The sequence below is a fragment of the Lissotriton helveticus genome, chromosome 12, assembly GCF_964261635.1.
Source record: "Lissotriton helveticus chromosome 12, aLisHel1.1, whole genome shotgun sequence".
In the NCBI taxonomy this organism is placed as follows: Eukaryota; Metazoa; Chordata; class Amphibia; order Caudata; family Salamandridae; genus Lissotriton; species Lissotriton helveticus.
In genome coordinates this window covers 645,595,251-645,618,622 of record NC_136073.1, presented here as the reverse complement: position 1 = coordinate 645,618,622, position 23,372 = coordinate 645,595,251, and the positions used below count along the sequence as shown (strand labels likewise).

General features: G+C 43.6%; 1 protein-coding gene across 1 annotated transcript in view; it reads right to left on the bottom strand.

Moving 5' to 3' along the window:
* The window catches only part of LDHD (lactate dehydrogenase D), a 480,635-nt gene that overhangs the window by 203,497 nt on the left and 253,766 nt on the right, over nucleotides 1-23,372 (bottom strand). The window contains exon 7 of the mRNA XM_078670717.1: nucleotides 18,089-18,217. Within this exon, the coding sequence (XP_078526843.1) occupies nucleotides 18,089-18,217 (129 nt within the window). The remainder of the gene's footprint in view (nucleotides 1-18,088; nucleotides 18,218-23,372) is intronic.

The following is a 23,372-nucleotide window of genomic DNA, read 5'->3' as shown; positions in this document are numbered from 1 at the left end:
AAAGATGGTCTTTGGTTCAACCTCTTCGTACAATGGCCTGTTCAGCTGTCATTCACATTTTGCTTCCACCCACCACGGCATACTGGGACAGCCCCCTTCGGCCATTGACTCTTTTGCTGTTTGAGTAACTGCATTTTTCTGATCACATGTGCACATCCAGAGTGGGCTAAAGAACGGTGATGGATTAAACCCAGATCTTTTGACTGGGTGTGAGTGTTTGATTGATTCCCAGTACTTGGCTGGGGGCGGAGGTGGTCCCCATATTCAAAAAGGGCTCGCCTCTTCTTCCAGCCAACTACAGACCAATCAGTCTAATTGATGTGTCGCAGAAGCTGTTTGGTAGGGTATTGTTGAACCGGCTTCAGGATTGGGCAGAAGAGCTGGGTGTTCTTAGAAAGGGAGTCTCCACAGTGGACCAGGTTTTTCGATTGAATATTATTTATTGGAGGGCAGCGATATTCGAGGGCGGCAGCCTATACACAATTTTTGTGGATCTGCGGGCCGCCTTCGACCTGGTGCCCAGAGGGAAACTTTGGAGCGTTTTGGCTGAGATGGGCGTTCCACCGGATATCCTGATAATCTTGCAGAGATTACACCACAACAACTATGCTCGAGTGAGGTGCGGGAGGTCCGGGGCACTGACGGATAGATTCCCCGTTGACCGAGGGGTTAGGCAGGGTTGTGTGCTGGCACCAACCCTGTTCTGCCTCTTTGTCAACGGGGTAATCGCCCATCTAAATGCCACTGAATATACTGACGCCCCCAAATTGAACGGCAGCAGGGTGCCTGCAATCATGTTTGCAGACGACACCCTGCTGCTGTCCAAAACCCCAATGGGGATACAGAGGATCCTCGATTCATTCGTGTCCTTTTGCACTGACAGGGGCTTAGAAATTAACGCGGCTAAAACCAAGTTTATGGTCCTGAACCCAAGGCAAAAACTGCGGCCGAATCCATTATTGGGAGCCTCACGGCTCGAGAGAGTCTCCACCTTTGAATATCTTGGTGTAACTCTCAATGAAACTATGTCTTGGGGATCACATCAGAGCAGGGCCAACCTCAAATTGGTACAGACCACAGGGGGTATCACGCGGATGATGAACGGCTCCACATACCGTCCGCTGGGGCCGCTCATCCAGATCTATAAGGCACAGGCCAGGGGTGCTACCATGTATGGTGCGGAACTGTGGGGACATACATCTTGCCGCAGTTTGTCCTTAACTGAGAATAATTTCATCAGGCAGATAGTTGCACTTCCGCCCAGCACCCCACTCCTCCCCCTGAGGCTAGATCTGGGTCTGCGACCAATAGCTGACGAACTAGGTTTGAGACCCATAGCCTTCTGGCGAAGGCTATGGAGTAGCGAAGAACTTCTTGCCTATAGGGCGGAATTGATGGAGCTATTAACCCACCCGAAAGCGCTATTGATCCCCTGGATAAAATATATCCAGAAATCCTGTATGATCCTGGGGTTTCCTGACCTTTGGTCCAACCCCGCTAATGCCTCATTAAACATCTCAAAGAGAGCTTTGGCCATCGCTTATCATGAACAAAAACTAGACATGGCCCTAGACAGCCAGGGTGAAGGGTCACTAACCTCTGTATTTGCGCAAAGCAAGGATTCATACAGGTTGGAGAGGGTTTTAGACGTTATTTCCCCCGTGCTGGCCAGGAAGCTGTTTCTCCAATGGAGATATGGCACACTGCCCCTACGATCCTTTACCAGCTCCTGGTCAGCACCCCCTTCCACAAAGCAGTGCCCGGCCTGCGCAGGTGCGGAGGAAAGCGATCTACACGTGGTCCTGTTTTGCCCAGTGTATAAGGCAGCGAGGAAATATTGGCTCCTACCATTGATTAGAAACCTGGGTTGTAGGGAGTACCTCCCAATGTACAGAATTTTAAAAACCGATGCTTCAAACCTAACTGTGTTTGTAATAGCAAAATTTCTTACCAATGTCTGGCACACTCGCACCCGTATTTTGAAGACGCAGGCTCCCTCCTAATGTTAAGGTCTATAGTTTTAAATGTAATTTTATTAGCACGCAATTCTAAGGTTTTATATTGTATAAGTATGCATTGATTGATTATGCATGTTGATTTTATAGTGATTTATATATGTCTTATTGTATATCTTTGATGGCCAATGGCCAAAATAAAGATCGAATGATGATGTGATTCAGATGCTCTGTCCATCACCACCCCCTTTTGTACCGCTTTTGGCTGCCATAAGTGAGGCAGGGTATGCTCAGACGTGAGTCCCTTGCTCACTTTGCCACTGGATTCAAGCAAGCCGGGCTGAAGACAGCTGGAATGCCAGAAACCGGTCCTCGGAAGCTTGTTTCCGGTCCAGGGAAGACATGGCTTGGCAGTTCGGGCTGGACTGTTCCCATGAGGCACAGGGTCAGACTGATTTGCATATAGCCATGTCTGAACTGGGGTGGCAGAGTGGGCTAAAGAACGGTGATGGATTAAACCCAGATCTTGTGACTGGGTGTGAGTGTTTGATTGATTCAGATGCTCTGTCCATCACCACCCCCTTTTGTACCGCTTTTGGCCGCCATAAGTGAGGCAGGGTATGCTCAGACTTGAGTCCCTTGCTCACTTTGCCACTGGATTCAAGCAAGCCGGGCTGAAGACGGCTGGAATGCCAGAAACCGGTCCTCGGAAGCTTGTTTCCGGTCCAGGGAAGACATGGCTTGGCAGTTCGGGCTGGACTGTTCCCATGAGGCACAGGGTCAGACTGATTTGCATATAGCCATGTCTGAACTGGGGTGGCAGAGTGGGCTAAAGAACGTGATGGATTAAACCCAGATCTTTTGACTGGGTGTGAGTGTTTGATTGATTCAGATGCTCTGTCCATCACCACCCCCTTTTGTACCACATGTGCACATCCACCTAAAAAGAAGTGCATCTCAATGAAATGGCAGATTGGTGAATGCTTTATTCTACCAAAGTCTTATCTTTCATTCTTTCAATTCTGAATCATTTTTTTGTTGTCATTTTTTTGCATTTAAACTATATCTTCAGGTTACAGTTATTCAAAGTCAATAGTAGCTATTATTTGCACCAATAAAAATCATATTTCCCCTAAGGTGTATTAAAACTAAATAGGGTTTGTGGCTTGGTGTCAAAGATGTCAGCCATTTGTTCTTGAAAACCAAGCCACTCCTGACTGGGCCCTTTTTGACACATACCTCTTGGGGCTGAAATCACCTGTACCGACAATACAATGAAGGTAGAGAGCAGCTGACACAACAGATTTAGTGGAGCTTGTTCACGAGAGTGGCAAACCTGCTGGAGGTAACCAAAGAGATGCAGGGCAATGTGACCAAGATGGTGCTTACCCCTATGTAGAAAAGACATGGAAGTATGCATGCCCTTTGGAGGAAAATAAGACCATGGTGCAATAGGACAACTAGATCTGGGATAGAGAAGCTGGGTGGTGCACTCAGAGTTTCGTCCGGAACTCATTTGACACCAACGCCCTGCACATGGATCTATGAGAGGCAGACTGTGTAAGTCCAAAATATACACAAAAGATGATGGGGGATCTAAGGGAAAGATTTTAGGACCGGAGCGGATATATTCCCCAAATATAACTATTACACAACAAACTATCCGCTGGTCTAATGAGCCTAATACAGCTCTGAAGACAAGTGGCACAAGCAGAGACCTTTAATTGTACTCAAGGGGAATTCTTTAAAAAGGACGGAATCCCATCCCCCATCGAAGTGGCATGCTTCATCATCTGGGATCTCCTTTTGGTTGCAAAACCTAGTGCAACCAAGGGCTACAACCCCCTCACTGTGAGGGAGGAGCTCAGGGATGTTTTCAAGGTGTTGTTCAATAGTAGGATTTCCTAAAAACCGTCAGATGTGAAGAGTTTTAATTTTTAATCTTTAGGAGTGATGGGCGCATTGCACCAGTGTTGAATGTGATAAGTGATCTAAAATGTGTGATAAGTGATCTAAAATTGGCTAACAGGAGAGGAAAAAGTTTTTAATCATTATCTCCTGGTATGAAAATTGAAAACACTGCAGATGCTGTTATGAAATATTGACTGCATGTGTCCAGAAACAAGGTCTACATGTTTCGGCCATTATGATTAAAGTTAAATTGTGGCCTTCCTCAGGACCTAGTAATAATGCTACTGCTTTATTATGAATCAGTGAAATGTTCATCAAAAATTGGGTTGTAACATTTACAACCTACAAAACTCGTTGTCTTGATTCTCGGTTGATTACAGGGTGCTGGTAACACCTAAAAAGAAATATGTGATATCAGAATTTTTGTGACAACAACAAAGAGATCAACTTGTGCTTAGTACTTTTATCTGGCACGTGGGTCGTGAAAACCCATTGTTACCATGGACCTTACTGTAGCCTTTATAGTACATTCTATACCCTTGATTGCTGTAACTTCAACCGACACGAGTTGGCGTTGAACACAGGATAGTAAATCACAAACTACTCCTGATCGCTTTGTCTTCGAGGGAGAGCTTATATAATGCAGCGAGATAAAGAGCACACTGCACACTCAAGTTTTTGGTCAGATTGAGAGTTGGATCATGTACAATATACATGGTCAATTCGCTTGATATACAAGTATCAATGATTACCTGTCTGTATCAGGAGGTCTGATGGGACTAACAAATCCTATTGAGTAGAAGAAAATAACGAGTGTTGCCCTGCATGAAATATACCATCATATTAAAGAGAGTACTGTTTGTTAACGCTCTTCAGATGGAGCTCTGTTTTTTAGAGCTTCATATGGCAAAATTAAGATACTCACAAATAATCGAATACCACGCGATGTCCCTCTTTATTAGAAAACATAAATAATGCCGCAGCGTGTTGAACATTTGTTAAGGGTTTCCATTCTTTGGATTTTTTTCAATGGATAATTGATTATTACAATAGCGTGTTCAACAGCATACGTGAATGTTCTGTCTCAAGTTCAACTCGATATAAGATACGAACTACAAACTCCATGATTGATCGCGTCATTTTGTAGTCTTTGCACTTTAATCTGGGCCGTCTTGCAAGCTAACCATCTATATACGTTGTGAGAAGTATTTCACCCAGAATGAACTATAATTCCCATGATTCATTGGGCCGCTTTGTAGTCCTTCTGGAATGATGCAATCAGTAAGGGCCCTCTCTTAGGTTAACGAGATACACCGGTGTGAGATCTGAGTATATAAACAGCGGCTTAACCTGCTGTCCGTCACCTCCGTCTGCAGCTCGTATATGGCCCGGGGTATCGACGAACAGGTAAGCACATTATCTGCTCCCGCTAGCGCTTGCCATCTCTATTTAGGGTGAATGCAGCTTTTTGTTAGAAAGGACATCTCCGCTCAGAGTCATTCTGACACATAGGGGCAGTGCACCTTTACTCTCTCTCTGCTGTGACTCCGAGTGGCTCTGATGCACATAGACAGTGAATTTTTATTTGTTTTGCCGTAATGCTGATAGACTGAGTGCTGACACAAGAGACACACACTATAATTTACTTAGCAATTTACTGAGGGAAAGCTGGGAGTTGCCTGTAAATTATGCTTACCTGGGAGTCCCTTTTTAAACAATTCCAGAATTACGTGGGATGTGTTATTTTTCATCTAACAGCCAATAATTAAATGAAAGTTGGTAAGACTATTCTGGCTCTTATGGTATATACAAATAGTCCTAAATGAAGACTATTTTTCTCTGCTCTGCCGACTGGCTCAATGTCTTAGTGGTTGAGCACTGTTTAACCCTTCGATGAAGCATGAGTAAATGCTTACTTGTTTTTAGTCAGCTAATTTTTTCAGACATCGCACTGTGAATTGAATTGACTCAACCACTTCAGTAGTATAGGTGCAATAGACCTCATGGCATTTTCCATGTCTGATTATCACCTATCCTTTTTTCCTCCTTTTAGAGCGGGCCTCACGTCCTGAGCTGTAGCCAAGTGAGGTGAGGCTGTTTTCTCGTAAATTACGGGTAATGAACACTGGCAAATTATGTTTTGTGTACACTGTAAAAGTACTAAGCACAAGTTGATCTCTTTGTTGTTGTCACAAAAATTCTGATGTCACCTTTTTCTTTTTTAGGTGTTACCAGCACACTGTAATCAACCGAGAACAAAGACAACAAGTTTTGTAGGTTGTATATGTTCCAACCCAATTTTTGATGAACATTTCACTGATTCAAAATAACGCAGTAGCATTATTACATCTAGCTCCTGAGGAAGGCCACTAGTTATCTTTAATCATAATGGCCGAAACATGTAGACCTTGTTTCTGGACACATGCAGTCAATATTTCATAATTGCATCTGCACTGTTTTTTATTTGCATACCAGGAGATAATTAATAAAAACCTTTTCCTCTCCTGTTAGCAATTTTAAATCACTTATAACATTCCACACTGGTGCACAGCGCCCATTACTCCTAAAGATTAAAAATTAAGGGACAGATTTACAAGCCGCTTGCGCCACTTTTACGTCATTTTAACATGGGAAAAATTACGCAAAAGTGGCACAAGGGGCTTGTAAATCTGCCCCTAAAACTCTTGTACTTGTAGGGCTGTGGCCCATATTGCATCAGGGAAACCAAATAAAACTTGTTATTAAAGAATAAAATTAAAACTCTTCACATCTGACGGATTTTAGGAAATCCTATTATTGAACAACACCCTGAAAACATCCTCACAGTGAGGGGGTTGTAGCCCTTGGTTGCACTAGGTTTTGCAAGCAACCAAGAAGAGATCACAGATGATGAAGCAAGCCACTTTGGTGGGTGATGGGATTCCCTCCTTTTTAAAGGATTCCCCTTAAGTGCAATTAAAGGTCTCTGCTTGTGACACTTGTCTTCAGAGCTGTATTAGGCCTGTTAGACTTGCAGATATTTTGTTGTGTAGTAGTCTGTGTAAGTCCACCAGGGCTCGGGGGCTCCACCTCGGGCTCACCCCTAACCAGATAATGCTTGAGATGCCTCAGAGACAGTGCTTCTTGTGCTGAGCCACACATAGTTTTAGAATACCAAGACTGGCAACAAGCAGGAGAATCCTGTAACAAAGCAATTGATAACTAAGATCGAGCTGAGGGAAGGGCAAATCCTAGCCGGGACCTCCACAAAGCAGGGTGGCTAAGCTTCAGTCCACATCACATAGAGCCATACAAGGGACCATAGCCAAGAGGGTGCTAGAACATATAAGGGAGTAACTACAAGCGGAAAAGTCCGGGTTGGAACAGAAGTAGAGAAAATGTCAATTGAACAAATGGATTCTGTGTTTTCGACTTTGATAAGAAAGCCCCACCTCCTTAGTTGCAATCAGACTAGTGTGCACCCTGCCAAACTCCAAAGGGTAGAGAAATTCAGAGGCATGCATTTGGAATCTTGAGGAGGGACGTGGGTGTTACCCTCCAGTTTGGAACTAGCCTGTTGAGAGTTCTTCTCTCCCATTGGCTTTGAGCCATGCTGCTGCAGCTCTGTTATAACCCGGTTTGATAACCAAATTTCAGCCACAATTGCAAGTTTCTTTAGATCCCTCTCTGTCAGATCTGTTAGGCATGACTATGCGGGGTAGTGTACTCCTGCTTCAGTTCTTAAGTCTCTCTGTTACCATTAACTGGTTCAGGGAATAAAAGAAATTGGCCTCTATCCCACTCACCCTTTCATTCCGATCATGCAATATTCCATAATTCCAGGTTTCAAATAGTACAGTATCTGCTTGCTTGTCATCTTTTAATGTTTGCAGGAACTGAGATGGCTTTAACCCAATCTTGGGATCAGAGCCTCTTTCCTCCAGTCATAACTCATTTGGTCTGCCACATGCATTCTTCTGATGACTGCCATACAACCAGTAGGCCAGCGACTCAGAAAAGAGGCTGGCTGAGACATATCATTCAAAACATAAACATTACAACCAATTCTAAAACTCATAAACCATTTCAAAATGTCTTCTCCTTCCACATACATGTGACATGTGCGTAAGCTCTTTTGGAACCTTGACAGGAACTCCTGAAATGTTGGATATAGGATGGTTCCTCTAGATGCGGCTGTCTCAGCAGCCATCCTGCTCTTCTCTTTCTCTAAAGCCCTCTTCTCTCTCACCAATTATTTCTCCTTTTCCTGCCATTCCTTCTCCCTTTCTCACTCCTCACTCTACCTTGCTCTCTCTCTCTCTCTCTTCTTAGGTCAATTCTTCCCATCTCTCGTTCTCCCTTTCATCTTATTCCTGGCATGCTAACTTGAGCTTCTCCTCTCAAACTAACTGGACTTCTCCTCTTTCTCAGCTTTAGCCTTCTGGCAATTACAAGTTCAGTGTCTCAGCTAAAGGGAATCACTCTGGGCGTTGGTAACAATGGAATCCTACAACTCTGTGGCAGTAATCCTAGAACTTTGTGGTAGTGACCGGCTTGGGGACATACTGGAAATCAAATTTGGGGGATACACAGAGGGTGTGTCCGAAGAAAAGCTGTACCAAAGGACTATGGGAGCCTGGCTCTACAGCACTCCCTCCCCAGTGTCCATCACAGGTTCTTCCATCTCCTCCAGTTTCTCTAAGCGGTTTCTAGTGTTACTGACAAGGACTTATCTTTGCTCCTGGGATCCCTGCACTCTCTACCTGAATTCAGATCCTTCAACTGATTGAGGGACAAGGTGGCAAAGCCTACTTCCACTAGCCTTGTATGTGACATTTTGCTGTCAAATCTGGTGTAGGTATTAAGCACAGGTAGAATGTCACCATCCCAGGCAAAGTGTGCACACAGTCTCTCATTCACAGTCTGATTAGACGCACTTTGGGTCTCCACCTAGGAGGGCCATGAGATTCCAGCTCCAAATTCCATTCAGGCACTCTTTCGGCAAGAGCCACAGGATTAGCAGCAAACAAGTTCAGCGTTGAAGTCTGCCTGGCACACTGGGGCTCAAGTTGCCACAAGCTAACCGCTACAGAGTTTGTTAAAGCACAATACGAGCAATTGCCACAGGCGTGGCAAGAATTTGTTCCTTTTTCTCAAAACTATTAAATCCTCCTGGATCGTTTGAGACATCTCATGAAGTGAATTATTTAGTTTGGTGGATAATTCCCTTTGCTGTGTACTGAGGGTGGATCTGTGAAGGAGACCAGCCCCTGGCATCCTAAGGATTCAACAAGCGTATCTGGTCTTCTCTTAAAGAAATCAGTACTGGTTTTATTTTTAGTCATTTTGATAGGTCCTCCTAGCTTCTTGCCATCTTCTGTGCTTAACTTCCAATTCATCAGACCCCAATACTCAATGACCATAAAATCCACATCATATCACATGCTCTTTTATGCGGTTGCCGAGGGCTGCAATGCAGACACGGCCAGCATCCCGGCCTCCCACCCCGTTATTTCATGCGGCCGCCGCAGGTGGTAAATGCAGTGACCGCCCCTGTTCCCCCATATAAAACACCACCCACACTCACACCTAGTAATCACATCAGACAACACTGTATAGAATCAATGAATGGCATCTCCTTCAGCAATACATCTCACTATTCCAACACGCCTCTCATACCAGAAGAAGCAGACTGAATAGTTTGTGCACTTTTATGAACACCTGTATTTTCATGTATTAGCATATTAAAGCCATACCTTTTGGTTTTGCCAATTTCTTTTTTTAAATTTAAGATGGCAACTGTTAAGTGCAGATTTATTTATCTGTGTTTCCAAACTAATGGCTGAATGAAGTTACACCAAATGTGGCACGCCCATAGTGCTTGCCTCCATTTGGAGATTTTTCTTTGTCTGGTATATTTTCCTGCAGCCAATTTTAGATGTGAGCAAAAAACGGAAAAGCCATAGCCCATATGCTTGTTTTAACTATTTCAGTTAATATTAATTAATTTTACACCGTTTTGTTTCACAAATACCCGTCCACAGCACATGAGGGCCACCAAGTTGCAATGTTTCCAAAGAGCTAACTGTCTGACTTCCCACACCTTGCCCAAGTTTGGGTGGGGTGGGTGTTTTGCGCCTCTCCCCACCTTACAAAGGGTAAGAAGCATCTTCTTTTACCCATTTTTCTTCCCACCTTGATCATGAGCAGGGATGGGTTGAATATGTGCATTACCAACAAAAATGCCACTGCAGCTGATGTCTATCGGGGTGGGTGTGAAGGATTCTATTTGATCCACTGCCTTACCAGCCTTGCCTAAAATCGTGGCTATTCTGCCAAAATCAAAAAATGGCATAAAAAATGTTGTAGAATGTTAGCTTTTGAAACATGCCTTCTGTTTTTTTTTCCAGCTTTTAAGAGGCCCACCCCACGTTTTTGTTAAAAAATACCACTGTGTAAGCGACAGAATAAGTCAGGAGGTAACAAACAACTGGCCCGGCTGGCCAATGTGAGGTTGCTTCCAAGATCTTCCATGCACCTGGTCTAGGGGGCGCTAACACAACACTGGCCTCCTTACTCCAGTCACATAATGATCTGACTGAGCAGAAAAAGCCAGCAACACCGATATTATGGGATGTCCTTTATGAGGCTACCAAAAATAAAGATTCCAAATCAGTTTGGAACATTGTAGTCAATGTCAGGCATCAATTAAATACTATTGGATATTTCACATTTATTGCTGACGCTAAGTTGATCCCTATACCTTTACTCCGGTGGGTAGTTCACGAGCCAGCTGTTGATCTAGAAGGCCTCACTGCGCACAACGCTTTGTATGACTGCCTGCCCGATTCAGAGTTAACCGTCCAACAGGCTGTTTCTTTATGATGGAAGTGCACCCACCGACATGGATAAGTGATGGTGGCCTGCTTGGCATTCCTTTTGGCAGAACCATGGAGAAGCGTGGCTCAATGGTTAGAGCGGCAGACCCTGATGCAGAGGTCTGGCCCGGGACCAGGGTTCAATTCCCGCCTCGGCGGCTCTTGGACTCAATTTCTCCGGACCTGATCATTCTCGCCTCGGTGCCTATTCCAATCATGGAGTCCCACTCTGTGACTCTGGGCAATAGCTTGCTTAATCTCCACAACGGCCCCAGCAGCGCTTGGATGCCTGGCTTCACCTTGGGGGTGCCCAGGAAAGGACATCTCACAGGGAAAGCCAGGAACGGTTCCACAGCGGTATACGTACAGCGCCAGGAGACCCCGAAACGGGGTGACAGTTGCGCTTTACAAGTACACACACATTTACATTTTTGTTTTCCAGAAATAAACGCCCAAAGCGGGTAGGTTACTGAAAAACAAAGTAAGACAATGGCCCGAATCACAGGAGTTTTCTCTCAGCACTTTCTGGCCACTATTGATTTTCCATGCATGTGAGACGTGATGGACCCAAGCTGGAAAAATCTGCATCACATGGACTGCCCTAAACATGATGGGTCTCCTACTGCACTAAAGACACAGGCCTAGTGTTTGGTAGACCACGGCCAATGATGGTGCGCTGGTGGAGACGGCAGAGGCTCCACCAGCTCACAGAAGAACTTTCCCCACATCTACATATCCAAAGTTTCAATTTCAAATTTCAATTTCAGCTTTATTCGAGTTACACTCATAAAAGCACACAGTAAAAAAAAAGCAATTATCTCCTGGACTGCACATTATTAAATGTTAAAACTGATTAATATATACATTCTAAAAAATCATGGTAAAAAACCTTGAACACAATAAAAATTTAAAATCTATCACGGTACAGATAAAGTGCATAAATGTAAAATTCACCCTTGGAGCCCATTTCCAGCTTCATGTTCAGCCTAAAAGAGACACAGAATGTTCACAACATGGGCTTCTGCCTTAGAGTCCAAGCCCACCCGAGATATTTGGCTACCAAAGAACAGATCTACAGTGATGGATCTAAGGGACAGTTTTTATGTAATGAATCAGTAGTACCTTTGGTTTGTATTAACTGACAAGGCTTGGCCCACCTCTGGTGATTTAAAGCATTACACAAAGGAAATCCAACCTGTTAGATGTATTAACAGGACAAAGAAATCAAATAATTTTTAGGGTAGGGCGTTCCAATCGTGTACTTTCGTTTATTCTCCCAAAGGTTATCCCAATACTACATACGTTTGAAGTTGTTACTTATGTGTCCGCAAACCCAAATATGAGTAAACGATTTGTACAATCTAAAGTCTTTGCCTCCCTGTAGAAGAAGACTGGTTACATTAATATCTGTGTTTTTTGTCAAAGGCCAAGTAGGAAACCAGAGACTTGAAAAGATGAAACCTACCTAAACAGCAACCAATTAGCTAGTCCTCAGCTTTGGTACATGTACAAATTAGTCCCTTTGTGTACCAAAAAGGCACTTTGGTCCGATGAACCATAGACAAGCTGTAATAAAATAAGCTCTGATTGTTTTTTGTGTCTGACAGTTCAAAAGACTACTGCAACTAATCATTTCAGGTGAGGGGAGTTTAAATGAAGCCGCATGTTAGCATATAGATCATTCTTGCTGTTTGTTATCCCATTAGTATATGCTTATTTGCAATGCTACTTCATTGTTTGGTTTACAATTGTTCTAGATCTGATAGAACAATGGGCCTAATACAAAAAAAAGTAGTAAATCTACACCGGTAAAACTAATACTAGAAATGGGTGAAGGTTTACTACTTTTTGTACCTGACAAACATTGGCAAACGGACACCAAAAAACGATGGCAGTTGCACGTTTCCGGTATACCACTGATAATGTCATGTAACATTTTTACGAGTTGCTGTTTTCACAGTGCATGATTGTTCGAAATTACGCCTTGGGAGAGGCGGACCCTTTTATTAACTGCGCAATTATTATTATTATTTGTTTTCGACACAGAAAATGTTTTCCACCCCTATACGTTCATGAGGTTTTGGGTTTTCCAGTTCCATCCCACCATGGAAGGAGATTTCACTCTAGCTCTCTACTAAAGAACATTTATGACCATTTCCAAGGTGGAAAAGGTCAGGGAGCAGTTTGGGAATGTCCACAAATTTACAAATTGATTGGCAAACACGGACTCTCAAGTTAAACCATGCGGTAATCTGCCTAGCTCTTTTGTGGGGCATTGAAGTGGTAATTGTAGTGTATAGCCCTACGATTCAGTAGTGTGCAGGGCTATACGCCTGATGTATGCATTGCAAGACCTGTTGCTAGCTCGCTGCAATGCCAGTGCAGTGATGTTGAAGTACTTGGTGCAGTGCTAGGTACAAAGCTATGTAGCAGAGCTTTTCATACAGTTACGATGACCATTGGATAGTCAGGTAAAAGAATCACAACTGTCACAATCTGTAGAGTAGGAAAAAGATGACAGTCCAGGGGATTCTAATAGTATATCTGCTGAGAGACCCCATGTAGCACCATCAAATATCTGGCTTTTAACCAACAGCACTTTCTAGAAATTTTCGTTCGAGTGTTTATGTTATAAGTAAAGGCCTATAATACACTACAATTTGGGTAGGGTCAGAAGCCAAAGTTTAGAGACCCAACGAGATATTTAGCCCCACTGTAAACGTATAAACACAACATATATCACGGGATCTATTGGTAAAGAACACAGATACTATAACTGCCCAAGACTCTCTCTCAAAATAAATCCTAAAAGGAATATACAAAAATTGTATGGATTCCCATCACTCACCGTTCCAGGTGACATGCGTCATCATCTGGGTCTCCTTTAACAGGGCTACCACTCCACCCTAGTGATGGAGGAGCCCAAGGATGTTTTGAATATTGAAAACAGTACAGATGTGAGCTAACATATTACAGAGTGTATGGGAAAAGTGCAGTGCAGAAATAAATGTGGAGTTAAAATTGAAGCGTGATCAGACCACGATTTGTTCTTGTCTGCCACGATCAATAGTTAAAAACAGTGCATATCAAATATTGATGCTTAGATGACCGTCCGAGGTACCGATGGCCAGAGCGGTGCCTCCTTTACCCTGAGCTGTTGCCAGGTGGGGTGAGGTAATTTCTCCATACCCTTGATGTCCTCCAAGAGATACGAGAATTGTGAACTGTGAGAAACAAGTAATAAGGTTGTATTGTTTCACAGTAGATTTTGTATGGTACTTCTCACATTTATGTTGTTTTCACTTCTTTCACTGGTGCAGTAGCATCAATATTTGATAGGTCCTGATGAAAGCACTAGGTGTACATTTACCTACAGGTGCTGAAACATGTTGACCGATTGACTATTTATGGACAGCTATCTGTTGAAACTGTTCTTATGCACTGTTTTTAACTATTGATTGTGGCAGACAAGAATAAATCGTGGTCTGATCACGCTTCAATTTTAACTCCACATTTATTTCTGCACTGCACTTTTCCCATACACTCTGTAATACGTTAGCTCACATCTGTACTCAAAACATCCTTGGGCTCCTCCATCAATAGGGTGGAGTTGAAGCCCTATTTAAGGAGACCCAGATGATGAAGCATGTCACCTGGAACGGTGAGTGATGGGAATCCATACAATTTTTGTATATTCCTTTTAGGATTTATTTTGAGAGAGAGTCTTGGGCAGTTATAGTATCTGTGTTCTTTACCAATAGACCCCGGGATATATGTTGTGTTTATAAGTAAAGGCCTACAAATGGAAACAGGAGAATTGCTGTTGGACGAAAAGCGAAACATAGATGGAGCCATAACATGGCATGGTCATATGCATGGCCAATCTAATTGTGTAGGAAGGAGACTTCTTCTATTGACTTCAGGCTTGTTGACATGGTTCACTTTTGTGTATATCTCATAAGATCCAGTATTCTATATCCTTATTGGACAAATAAAGTTTTCCGTTAATACAAAACAAAACATCTCTCCTAGGTTAACAAACGCTGGCATGTGAACGCGCCAGCAGGAATTGAACAGGTAGCACTACTAGCATTATCAGGCCATACTGATGGCAAAGTGTGTGCTGTACAATTGTCCTTAACAAACTATATTAGACAAAGGTGCATTTTTATGGAAGCTGTTGCTTTGGGTCAGAATACTTGGTTAACTCACTGGGCCAATGTTACTATCACATTGTGTCACTGGGTATTGGTATGGCACATTTGTCTTTCATCTAGCAGAGCTTCTCCACTACTGGAGTCCTACTCAGATCATAGACAGTTTTGGTAGGTGGTTTGAAGGGTGAGTGTTACCTTTAATTAGATGGTATATGTATGGATATGTAGGATTGGTCTTCCGGTTTTCCAGCATACACCAATGTAAATGTCAAGCGTGTAGTGGTTCGTCTCTGCCTGGTGTTTGACAGTGGGGAATCAAGTCTTGTGGCCCTCTGTTGAATCTGCTTCAGCTCTTGTTGACCTGATGCTAGTCCATTTCTGAGCAACCTCTTGCAGTTGGCAAGTGTTGGATTAATTGAATATAATGTCTGGAGTAGCTATATTGTGGTGCTTCCTCTAAATGTATTAATCTGGAGCTAAAGGTTCTGATGATTATTTAGAACCTAGAGTTGAAATGTCCTTATCTTTGGGTGGAAGTATGGTATCACCAGGCATTCAGATTTGAAATAAGCATGGAAATTGCTAAGATAAGTCCTGTTCTTTGTCCCCAATTCCCATATGTCCCCGTCCATAGCCTTTGTTGCCAATAGTGTGACTTCCAACGGTTTTGGTTAAACCCTGTAACCCAATTAGGGTGTTTCACATTTTGGGTCCTGTGATTGCTCACAGTCAGGAAGTCTGAAGGTCCTGTATTACCATGTAGCTCTGTGCTCTACTTGTTGTCATCAGGAGGTTAGGCATTTAAAGGTGTGTCCGTAAGTTGAATGATTTGCTTATGTGAAATGAGCGAATGAGCGAATGAGGAAAGTGGGACTAGAGTTGAAGAGGTCAGTTGCTATGTTATCAGTTAAAGTTGGGACTGTTTGAGAAGTAAGGTTGCAGTGAGGAGGGTTTAGGATAGTTATCCACTTTTAATCCCAGTTTTGGGTGACATGGTAGTGTATTTTGCTATGAAGTGGGTTGTATGTTCAAATGAGTTAAGGTATGGGGCATGTAGGAATAGTCAGGTCACAGTGTATTGCTAAAAGAGGTGCCTTTGATTGATTCTCTGCAGTGTTGTGTGATGTGACTACTAGGTATGAGTGTGGGTGTAGTGTTTTGTAAGGGGGTTTGCATATGGATGATGTGGATTGTATGATCATAGAGTACTGTGGTATGATGAATTGGACGTCAAGTACAGGATCTAGCAATAATCTAAGAGGACCTATCAAAATGAAAACAAATAAAATAAGTACTGATTTATTTGAGAGAAGGGCAGATAATGCTGTTGATTCCTTAGGATGCCAGTGGCTGGTCTCCTCACAGGTCCATCCTCAAGACGCAGCAAAGGTAATTATCCGCTGAACTAACCAATTCACCAACTGTGATGACTCAAAGGACCCAAGAGGACTAAATGGCTTTGAAAAAAAGAACAAAGTCTTTCCAAGCCCATGGCACTTGCCTGAAGTGTTCCTGAACAGACTCTGAAGAGGTTAGCCTGTGGTACTTGCCCCCCAGTGTTACCAGGCAGATTTCACCACCAAACCTTTCTGCTGCTAATCCTGTGGCACTCACCTAAAGTGCGCCCATAAGGACTTTGGTATTGGTAGCTCATGGCAATCCGAGGTGTAGACCCGAAGTGCATCTAATCGGACTGCAACACCACTGCTGAACCTATAAAAAGCCATTTGACGGGGACCAAGTAGACTGTCTTAAACCCTGAGACCTGCCAGTAGAGCCAATGACTCACCAGCCAGCATGCGTGGAAGAAGGACCCTGCAGTGGTCTGTGATCTCCTAAGTCTGCACCCTACTTTTTTATTCCCCAAGCTTGCAGTGGCTCATGCCACCAGTATCACAAGTTTAGGGAGCAACAAAAGCATGGTGGAATAAAAAAAAAGGACAGAGAATGGAAGGCACAGAAATAAACATGTCTCACAAGACCCACTTGTATCAGCATGTGGTAGCACATTAAACCATACCTCTTGGTGTTGCTTAGCTCACTGTCAATATGTTTATCTACATTTTTCTATTTCTGTCTATGGGTTAGCATGAAGTGGTCAGAGCAATCCAATCTGGGGCAGGTTCTTCTTTTTTATAATCAAGGTTGAGTCAAGCAAGGCACCAAATTCTAGTAGGTTGTTCTCCGATTGGAAAGATTTGAGGTGGGATATGAGGGCGCCTTTGCCTTTCACAAACTGCACCTTGCTATAAGTAGGATGAGTATGCTCGGATACGGGTCCTGTGCTTCCTGTGCCAGTGAAACCGAGCTACACCCTCCTGAAGAGCCCCAGCCAGGGCAAAACCAGGCTTGGGTTGCTTCTGTTCCCATTCAGGAAGGTCCTGACAGTTCAGGCTCATCTGCTCCTAGTCAAGCAGAATCAATACTGATTTGCTTATGGCTGGGTCTAAAATGAGGTGACATGGAGTGTAAAAATAATGATGAACTGCAATGCGCCCCAAACTAATTATCAGTGTCTGGATTGATTCAAGCATTGCACCCATCACTCACCTTTTTGTATACTATAATATGAACTAATGGCTGAAGGACGCTTACCAAAAGTCCATCTTTGTGTATGTTTTTGGTGTTTATTACATGAGCTATGGGAAACAGCTAAAGCTGTTTGACCCCGACCAGAGCACCTGTTTTGAGGTCCTCATTTCCTTTCATCCTAGCTGAGCAATTTTCCCCAAATGTAACTTGATCAAAGCCAGACTTTTGACCTGTGTTTCTTCCAAAGTTTGGCGCGTGTTGGTCAATGGGGCACCACTAGAGAGTTGTGTCTCAAGATTAGCTATAGTTGTGTATGCATTTCCATAATGCCCAGATTACACGTGGAAATGTTCATTACTTTTTCTCTTTTCTCTTCATTGTTTCATTCTGTAGTAGTGAGGAATTCTGCCTCCTGTAAGACTTCTGAAACTGTGGGCTTCTATTTTCTTAAGACTTTAAATTTACAGCATGGCCTTCCCTCCACAAAATAAGTATTATTGATCGATCTTAAAATTAGGCACGAGTCACCCATGGAATTAAGACTGGCCTTCCTATTCCATATTATGACCCAAAGACTCGGGACGCATCTGTCGTTCCCAGCTATCAGGAGAATTAAGTTGGAAGAGCTCACTTCACATCCCATAGATCAAAAAGATTCAATTTCTTGCCACCATACCTGTCTGATTTAGATGCTCTTCCAGACTCTTATCTGTGCCGTGGAACTCCAGGAACAGCGTTGGCGTTACGGCATAACTCAAGTTGCTGAACTTGTTACAGGCATGCATCATGACATCATCCAAAAATTCTGGGAAATAAAGAAAAAAATTGCAATTTAAGCATACTAGCAAATCATCTGCATCCCTGATCATGGCCACAAGAAACATCAATTATATATGAGACCTACTTGAAAGAAATTAATACTCAAGTAAAAAGCATCATTCATTACCTCTGGAAAGACATGAGGCAAGCAAATATTAAAACCCCATTGAGATGGCTTCCATCTAGGCCAAAACATGGAACAATCTGCAAGACCTGCAGCGGAATAAGAGGTGCTGCCAGGATTGGGGCAGCATTAGGGGCATCAATGGGTGGAGGCAGGAGGAGAGGCTGTCTGTAGAGGCATGGTCAAAAATCCTTCAGACCCTCTGGGGCTCAAAGGCACACCAGAGGGGGCTAGGAACAGGTCAGAACATAACCACCAAGGCTTGAGTGAAAGTCGTACTTGAGTGGAGACAGCACCTGGAGCATGAAAGTGAAGGAGTGGGCACAGCTGAACCAGATGTAGAGCTGGAACACAGGCAAGCACCAATGCTAGGCTCATGTCCACCAGGACAGCTAGTCGACCTAAAGACCATATTGAGGTTGAGATGGGAGGACAGGCCCACCGATCAGACAACCTTCCTTGCAACCAATTCTGATGTTGAAAGGAAGAAGAGTCCTCTGTCTAGTACTTCCTAAATTTGGTGTGCAAAGACTCCTCTGGTCCCAAACCCTCCCCACTGTACCTGTTATGACAATGGGATTGGAAGAGGCAACGACTCCTTTGCTTGCCACTACCTCAAGACTGAAAGAAGCTCCCTCCCGGTCCTTGATAGTCAGTGAGTGCATGTAGATCTGGAGGCGTTCGCAGGATCCACACTCCAAGGACAAACGTTCAAAGGGCAGAAAACAATCCTTGAGCCTAGAACGGCATCAAAGAGATTCTGACCTTTTCAGAGGTAGCATTTTTTCTAAAGGCACTAAAAATATAATTGTGTACGTGAAATTACAGCAGACAACAGCCCTGGATCTTGTGTCGAAGGGTGTGGAAAAAAATCAACTAACATCATGGCACTGGGGTGGCACTAAAATGGGTTCTGTAAAGTAAAATCGAGGAAGGTACCAGAGTCTATCTGGAAACATGGCACCACCTACCAGCGCAAAAGAGATATTCCAACTTTTCCAGATTCATATTGGCGTCTGGGGAGATTCAGGAGGTCAAGAACCTGCATGTTGAAGTAGCTTTCAGAAATGTATTTTCTACCTATGGACAGGAAGGTTTTATTCTGCAGCAGCTAGGCAAATCTATAAATGCAATAGATGTATAAAGGGCCCCCAGAGTGTAGGGACTGGTGGGGGATGAAACAGTACCCCGGGAATAGTGGTGTTCCATCTTGATACAGGTCAGGCTTTGTAATGAGGGTTACATTAAACTGGAACAATCCAATAAGGTCAAGGCTGAATAAACCACTGCAAAGACTAAGGGAATGCAAGTACTATGCATTGCCCACCCGTAAGGGTACTCCTGTGCATGCACCGCATATGACGGGAGCAGCTGGCAAATGTAACTGCACAAATGTAACAGACCTTCACATAAATAAGATTAGTTTCTCCTGTGCACTACTCCATACGGCACCTTCGTAGTACCTCTCTTTTGGACACACAAAGGACAGCTTTCCAGGTTAAAAAAATCTTTAGGACTAGCCAAGCACACCCATTAGGAAAGAAACACAAAGCCTTTTCGGAATAAAACCAGCTTGTTATATTCCAAACCCAATACTAGATGGCAGGAGAGGGCACACCTCATCTAGCAGACATAATGCTAATCCATTGATCTATTCACATCACACTGCTCGGCCACCTGATATTGGCAGATCGTGTGAGTTTTAAAAATATTCACCATGTGTGAGAGGTAGGTCAGAGAGCGGTTGGTCAGAATCCTAAAGTAAAGGTAACTACCATCCAGTCAGAAACTGCTTAAGTCCCGCTTAGAAAAGCCAAAAGGAATGTTATGGCAAGATCGGTAGCATCTTATAGAGCAGGAAAATGTAGCTTAACCCCTTCCATGCTGGTGACGAACCCCAGCCGTCACGCTCCACAGTGCTCGTGTGCTGATGACGGCTGGGGTTCGTCACGGCCCCGCCCTGTTCGTTCGGCGGCCGCACACGGGGGGAATCGCGGCCGCACGGAAGGGGTTAAATAAACAATATAATAGAGCTGAACATTGGCTAGTTATGAGTGACGTAGCAAGGGGGAGGGGGTCAGGGCGCGGTCCACGACAGGTGGCACAAATTTTGGGGGCAGAGGCTGGCACCCCCAAATCTTACACGCAGCTGTCGCAGGGTCGCCATGTGCGGCCTAAGGCATAGCTACGCTGCTGCGAGTTATTAACGAGAAACCACTTCGCAGAACTGACACGCAAGAAAAAGGGCCTCTTAAAAGACATGTAAAAATGTACTTTTTTTTTTGTCCTCATACGCCAAAAGATGTGCCCAGAGTCTGCTGTATTCGTTCAGCGGCCCCCCATTCGAATGATTGACACCAGCAGTATATAGACTCTGATCTGATCTTAATGGCTGCACTTTCCACAAATACCCTCGCAATAAGTCAGTTCAGTTCTTCTAACTTGATGGCCCGTAAAACTGATCCGAGGGATATGTTCATCTGCGAAAAGGCATAATCATTGGACAAATAGGTCTCCATTGTCACAGCTTGTCTAGCCACTCTATACAAGGCAGCCAAAAATCTTTTATGTAAAAATGTACTTGTAGCTTATTTATTTGCACTAGGCATTCATTTCTATCGTAATGTCATTGCAAGATAAGACTAGGCCTCAACCTTTTACTATTTTCCTAATTTCTTTCTTAAATAAATAAATGCTTAAAAAAAATTCTAAAGGATGCACAAATGTACACATTAGATGGCCCCCACCTGACTAGCTAGAACTTGTCATTAATGTAGACTGTGCTGACTTTATTAAGATGTATTTCTTCTTATTCTAAGCTACATGTTCACATTGTATTCAGATAGTTTTATCCTCTGCACAATAAAATGCTGAATAGTAACTAGTATATTAAAACAATTAATGCTTTTGTGAAAATGTGAATCTGATGAGTTAATCAGGATGCTGTAGAGAAGTTCATTGATATGCAGTGGAATACTGAATAGCTGGTAGGTTAGGCTTGCTAAAGTTCTCATGAGAACTCAGATTGACTGTAACATTAATATAAATGTTTAGCAACATACTGATACTTTAAGGTTGTGCTTTGTCGAGATTGTGAGTTTGCCGTGGGAATGAAGGAAGAAGTTTCAGACTGTCGGACGACGATTGCCTCTCATTGGCTCAAGATGATCTAACACTGGAATGGATTGATACATGTTTTAGAATTCTATATTAGTGCCTGATTCCTAGTTAGAACAGAGCACTTCTTACATTGCCACTCTTGAGACTCCCAACTATTCTCCTGATTTACTTACTCTGAGGTATAGCTGTCAGCACTTGCCAATTTGCCAGTAACTTTCCTTAATAATTCTTTCTCATACTTATACGAGTGTAGCTCTTGCTGCACCTATCGTATTCGCATAGGTTGACTCGGCTGAGTCTTCCTGAACTGCTCTTTTGGGGAGTTCGACTTCTTGAATTCTCCACTGATCTTGCACTTTCATGGAGCTTTTTATGAGTTCTTTCTAAACCTGATCCTAATTTAGTATAGAATATGGAATATATTCCTTTATGGAACACACTTGTCATTTTCTGCATTTATTCTGACTCTAACTATGATGTTCTTGATATTTCTGTAAACAGATTTATCTGAATTACTAATTGAATAAAAAGACAAAAACAGCACTACTAAACACTAATGAGAATAAAGGTTTATAAAACTTAACTTAATCTCTCATCATTGACTGAACTAAATTAACTGTAATGATGATAAATATTGAGCTGTGTTTGATTTATGCTCCATTCTAAAACAGTGGCAAAGATCTATTCGCCTGGAGAAGAACCAATGGCGTTGAGTTGGAGTCACACTTGTAAGTTACGGGTTGAACTGATAAAATCCAAAATCGACTTGCACATCAGCATCTCCGTCCTAGATTTTGGTAGCCGACTGGATGCTAAACCTGCTAAAGTCCTGATCAAGGTTTATCAATTTAAATGTATCTCTCTGGTGTGCCATGGGAGCAATATTTGGGAATATAAAGATGCCAGGGACTTTGAAGATGCAAAGAATATCTTTCTTAGACATCTCCCCTCTGCCCTACAATCTACTGCATCATATATGATCTATGAAGAGCTGGATGTGGGGTATATCTCGGACCTCTTAGCTCTAAGTCGCCTGTTGAGGTCGGTTGGGATCTGGATAAACCCTGGATCACCCCGGCCCTAACCTATCTACTCCCTGACCCATCACTCAACAATGAAACCCTCAATACCATACTACATTCTCCACCAGCCCATCTACATCCTTTCTCCACATGGCTTTCAATTAACTCACACAGCCACCCATATCCTCCCTTGGTCCCCTGCTCCCCTATGCCCGACGACTCCACGAATAACCCCTATCTCCTCATCTCCTAGTAACCTTCCTACAACCCCCTCAGCCACCCAAACCCCCCCTTCCCCCGTTCTCCCGCTCCCCGATCCCCTGACGGCTCCGCCTACAGCTATAATCCCCTTATCTCCCAATAACCTACCAACAATGCCCTCAACCACCTTAACCCTCCTTTCTCCTCATGTTCTCCCAATGGCTCCACTAAAAACTCTTATCACCGCCCCCACTAATAACCACCCCCCAATATCCAACTAACAGCATTCTCAACCCCTCCCATGCCCCCAACCGATCTCATGACACCCAGCAACCCCTGAGAATGCCCTCTCGCTTCCTTTAATTCTACCTCTATCCTGTAACCCTAACACCCCCTACTACCCTCCTCCTGGCTTCCGACCCCACCCCCACCCTAAATCGCTATCCGCAACCAACAAGGAACACACCTCACTCCCCTGCGACCTTCGTGCCCCCACTTCCCTCGTCCTGGCATTGTACCCCACTCGTACCCTAAACCGCCATCCACGACCAACAAGGAACACACCCTCCTCCCCCGCGACCTCCATGCTCCCCGCCATATCTCACTTCTCACCCAATCACTCCTCAATATAGAACTGCATCTCTCAACCTTGGTACTTGGACTTTCCTCACTCA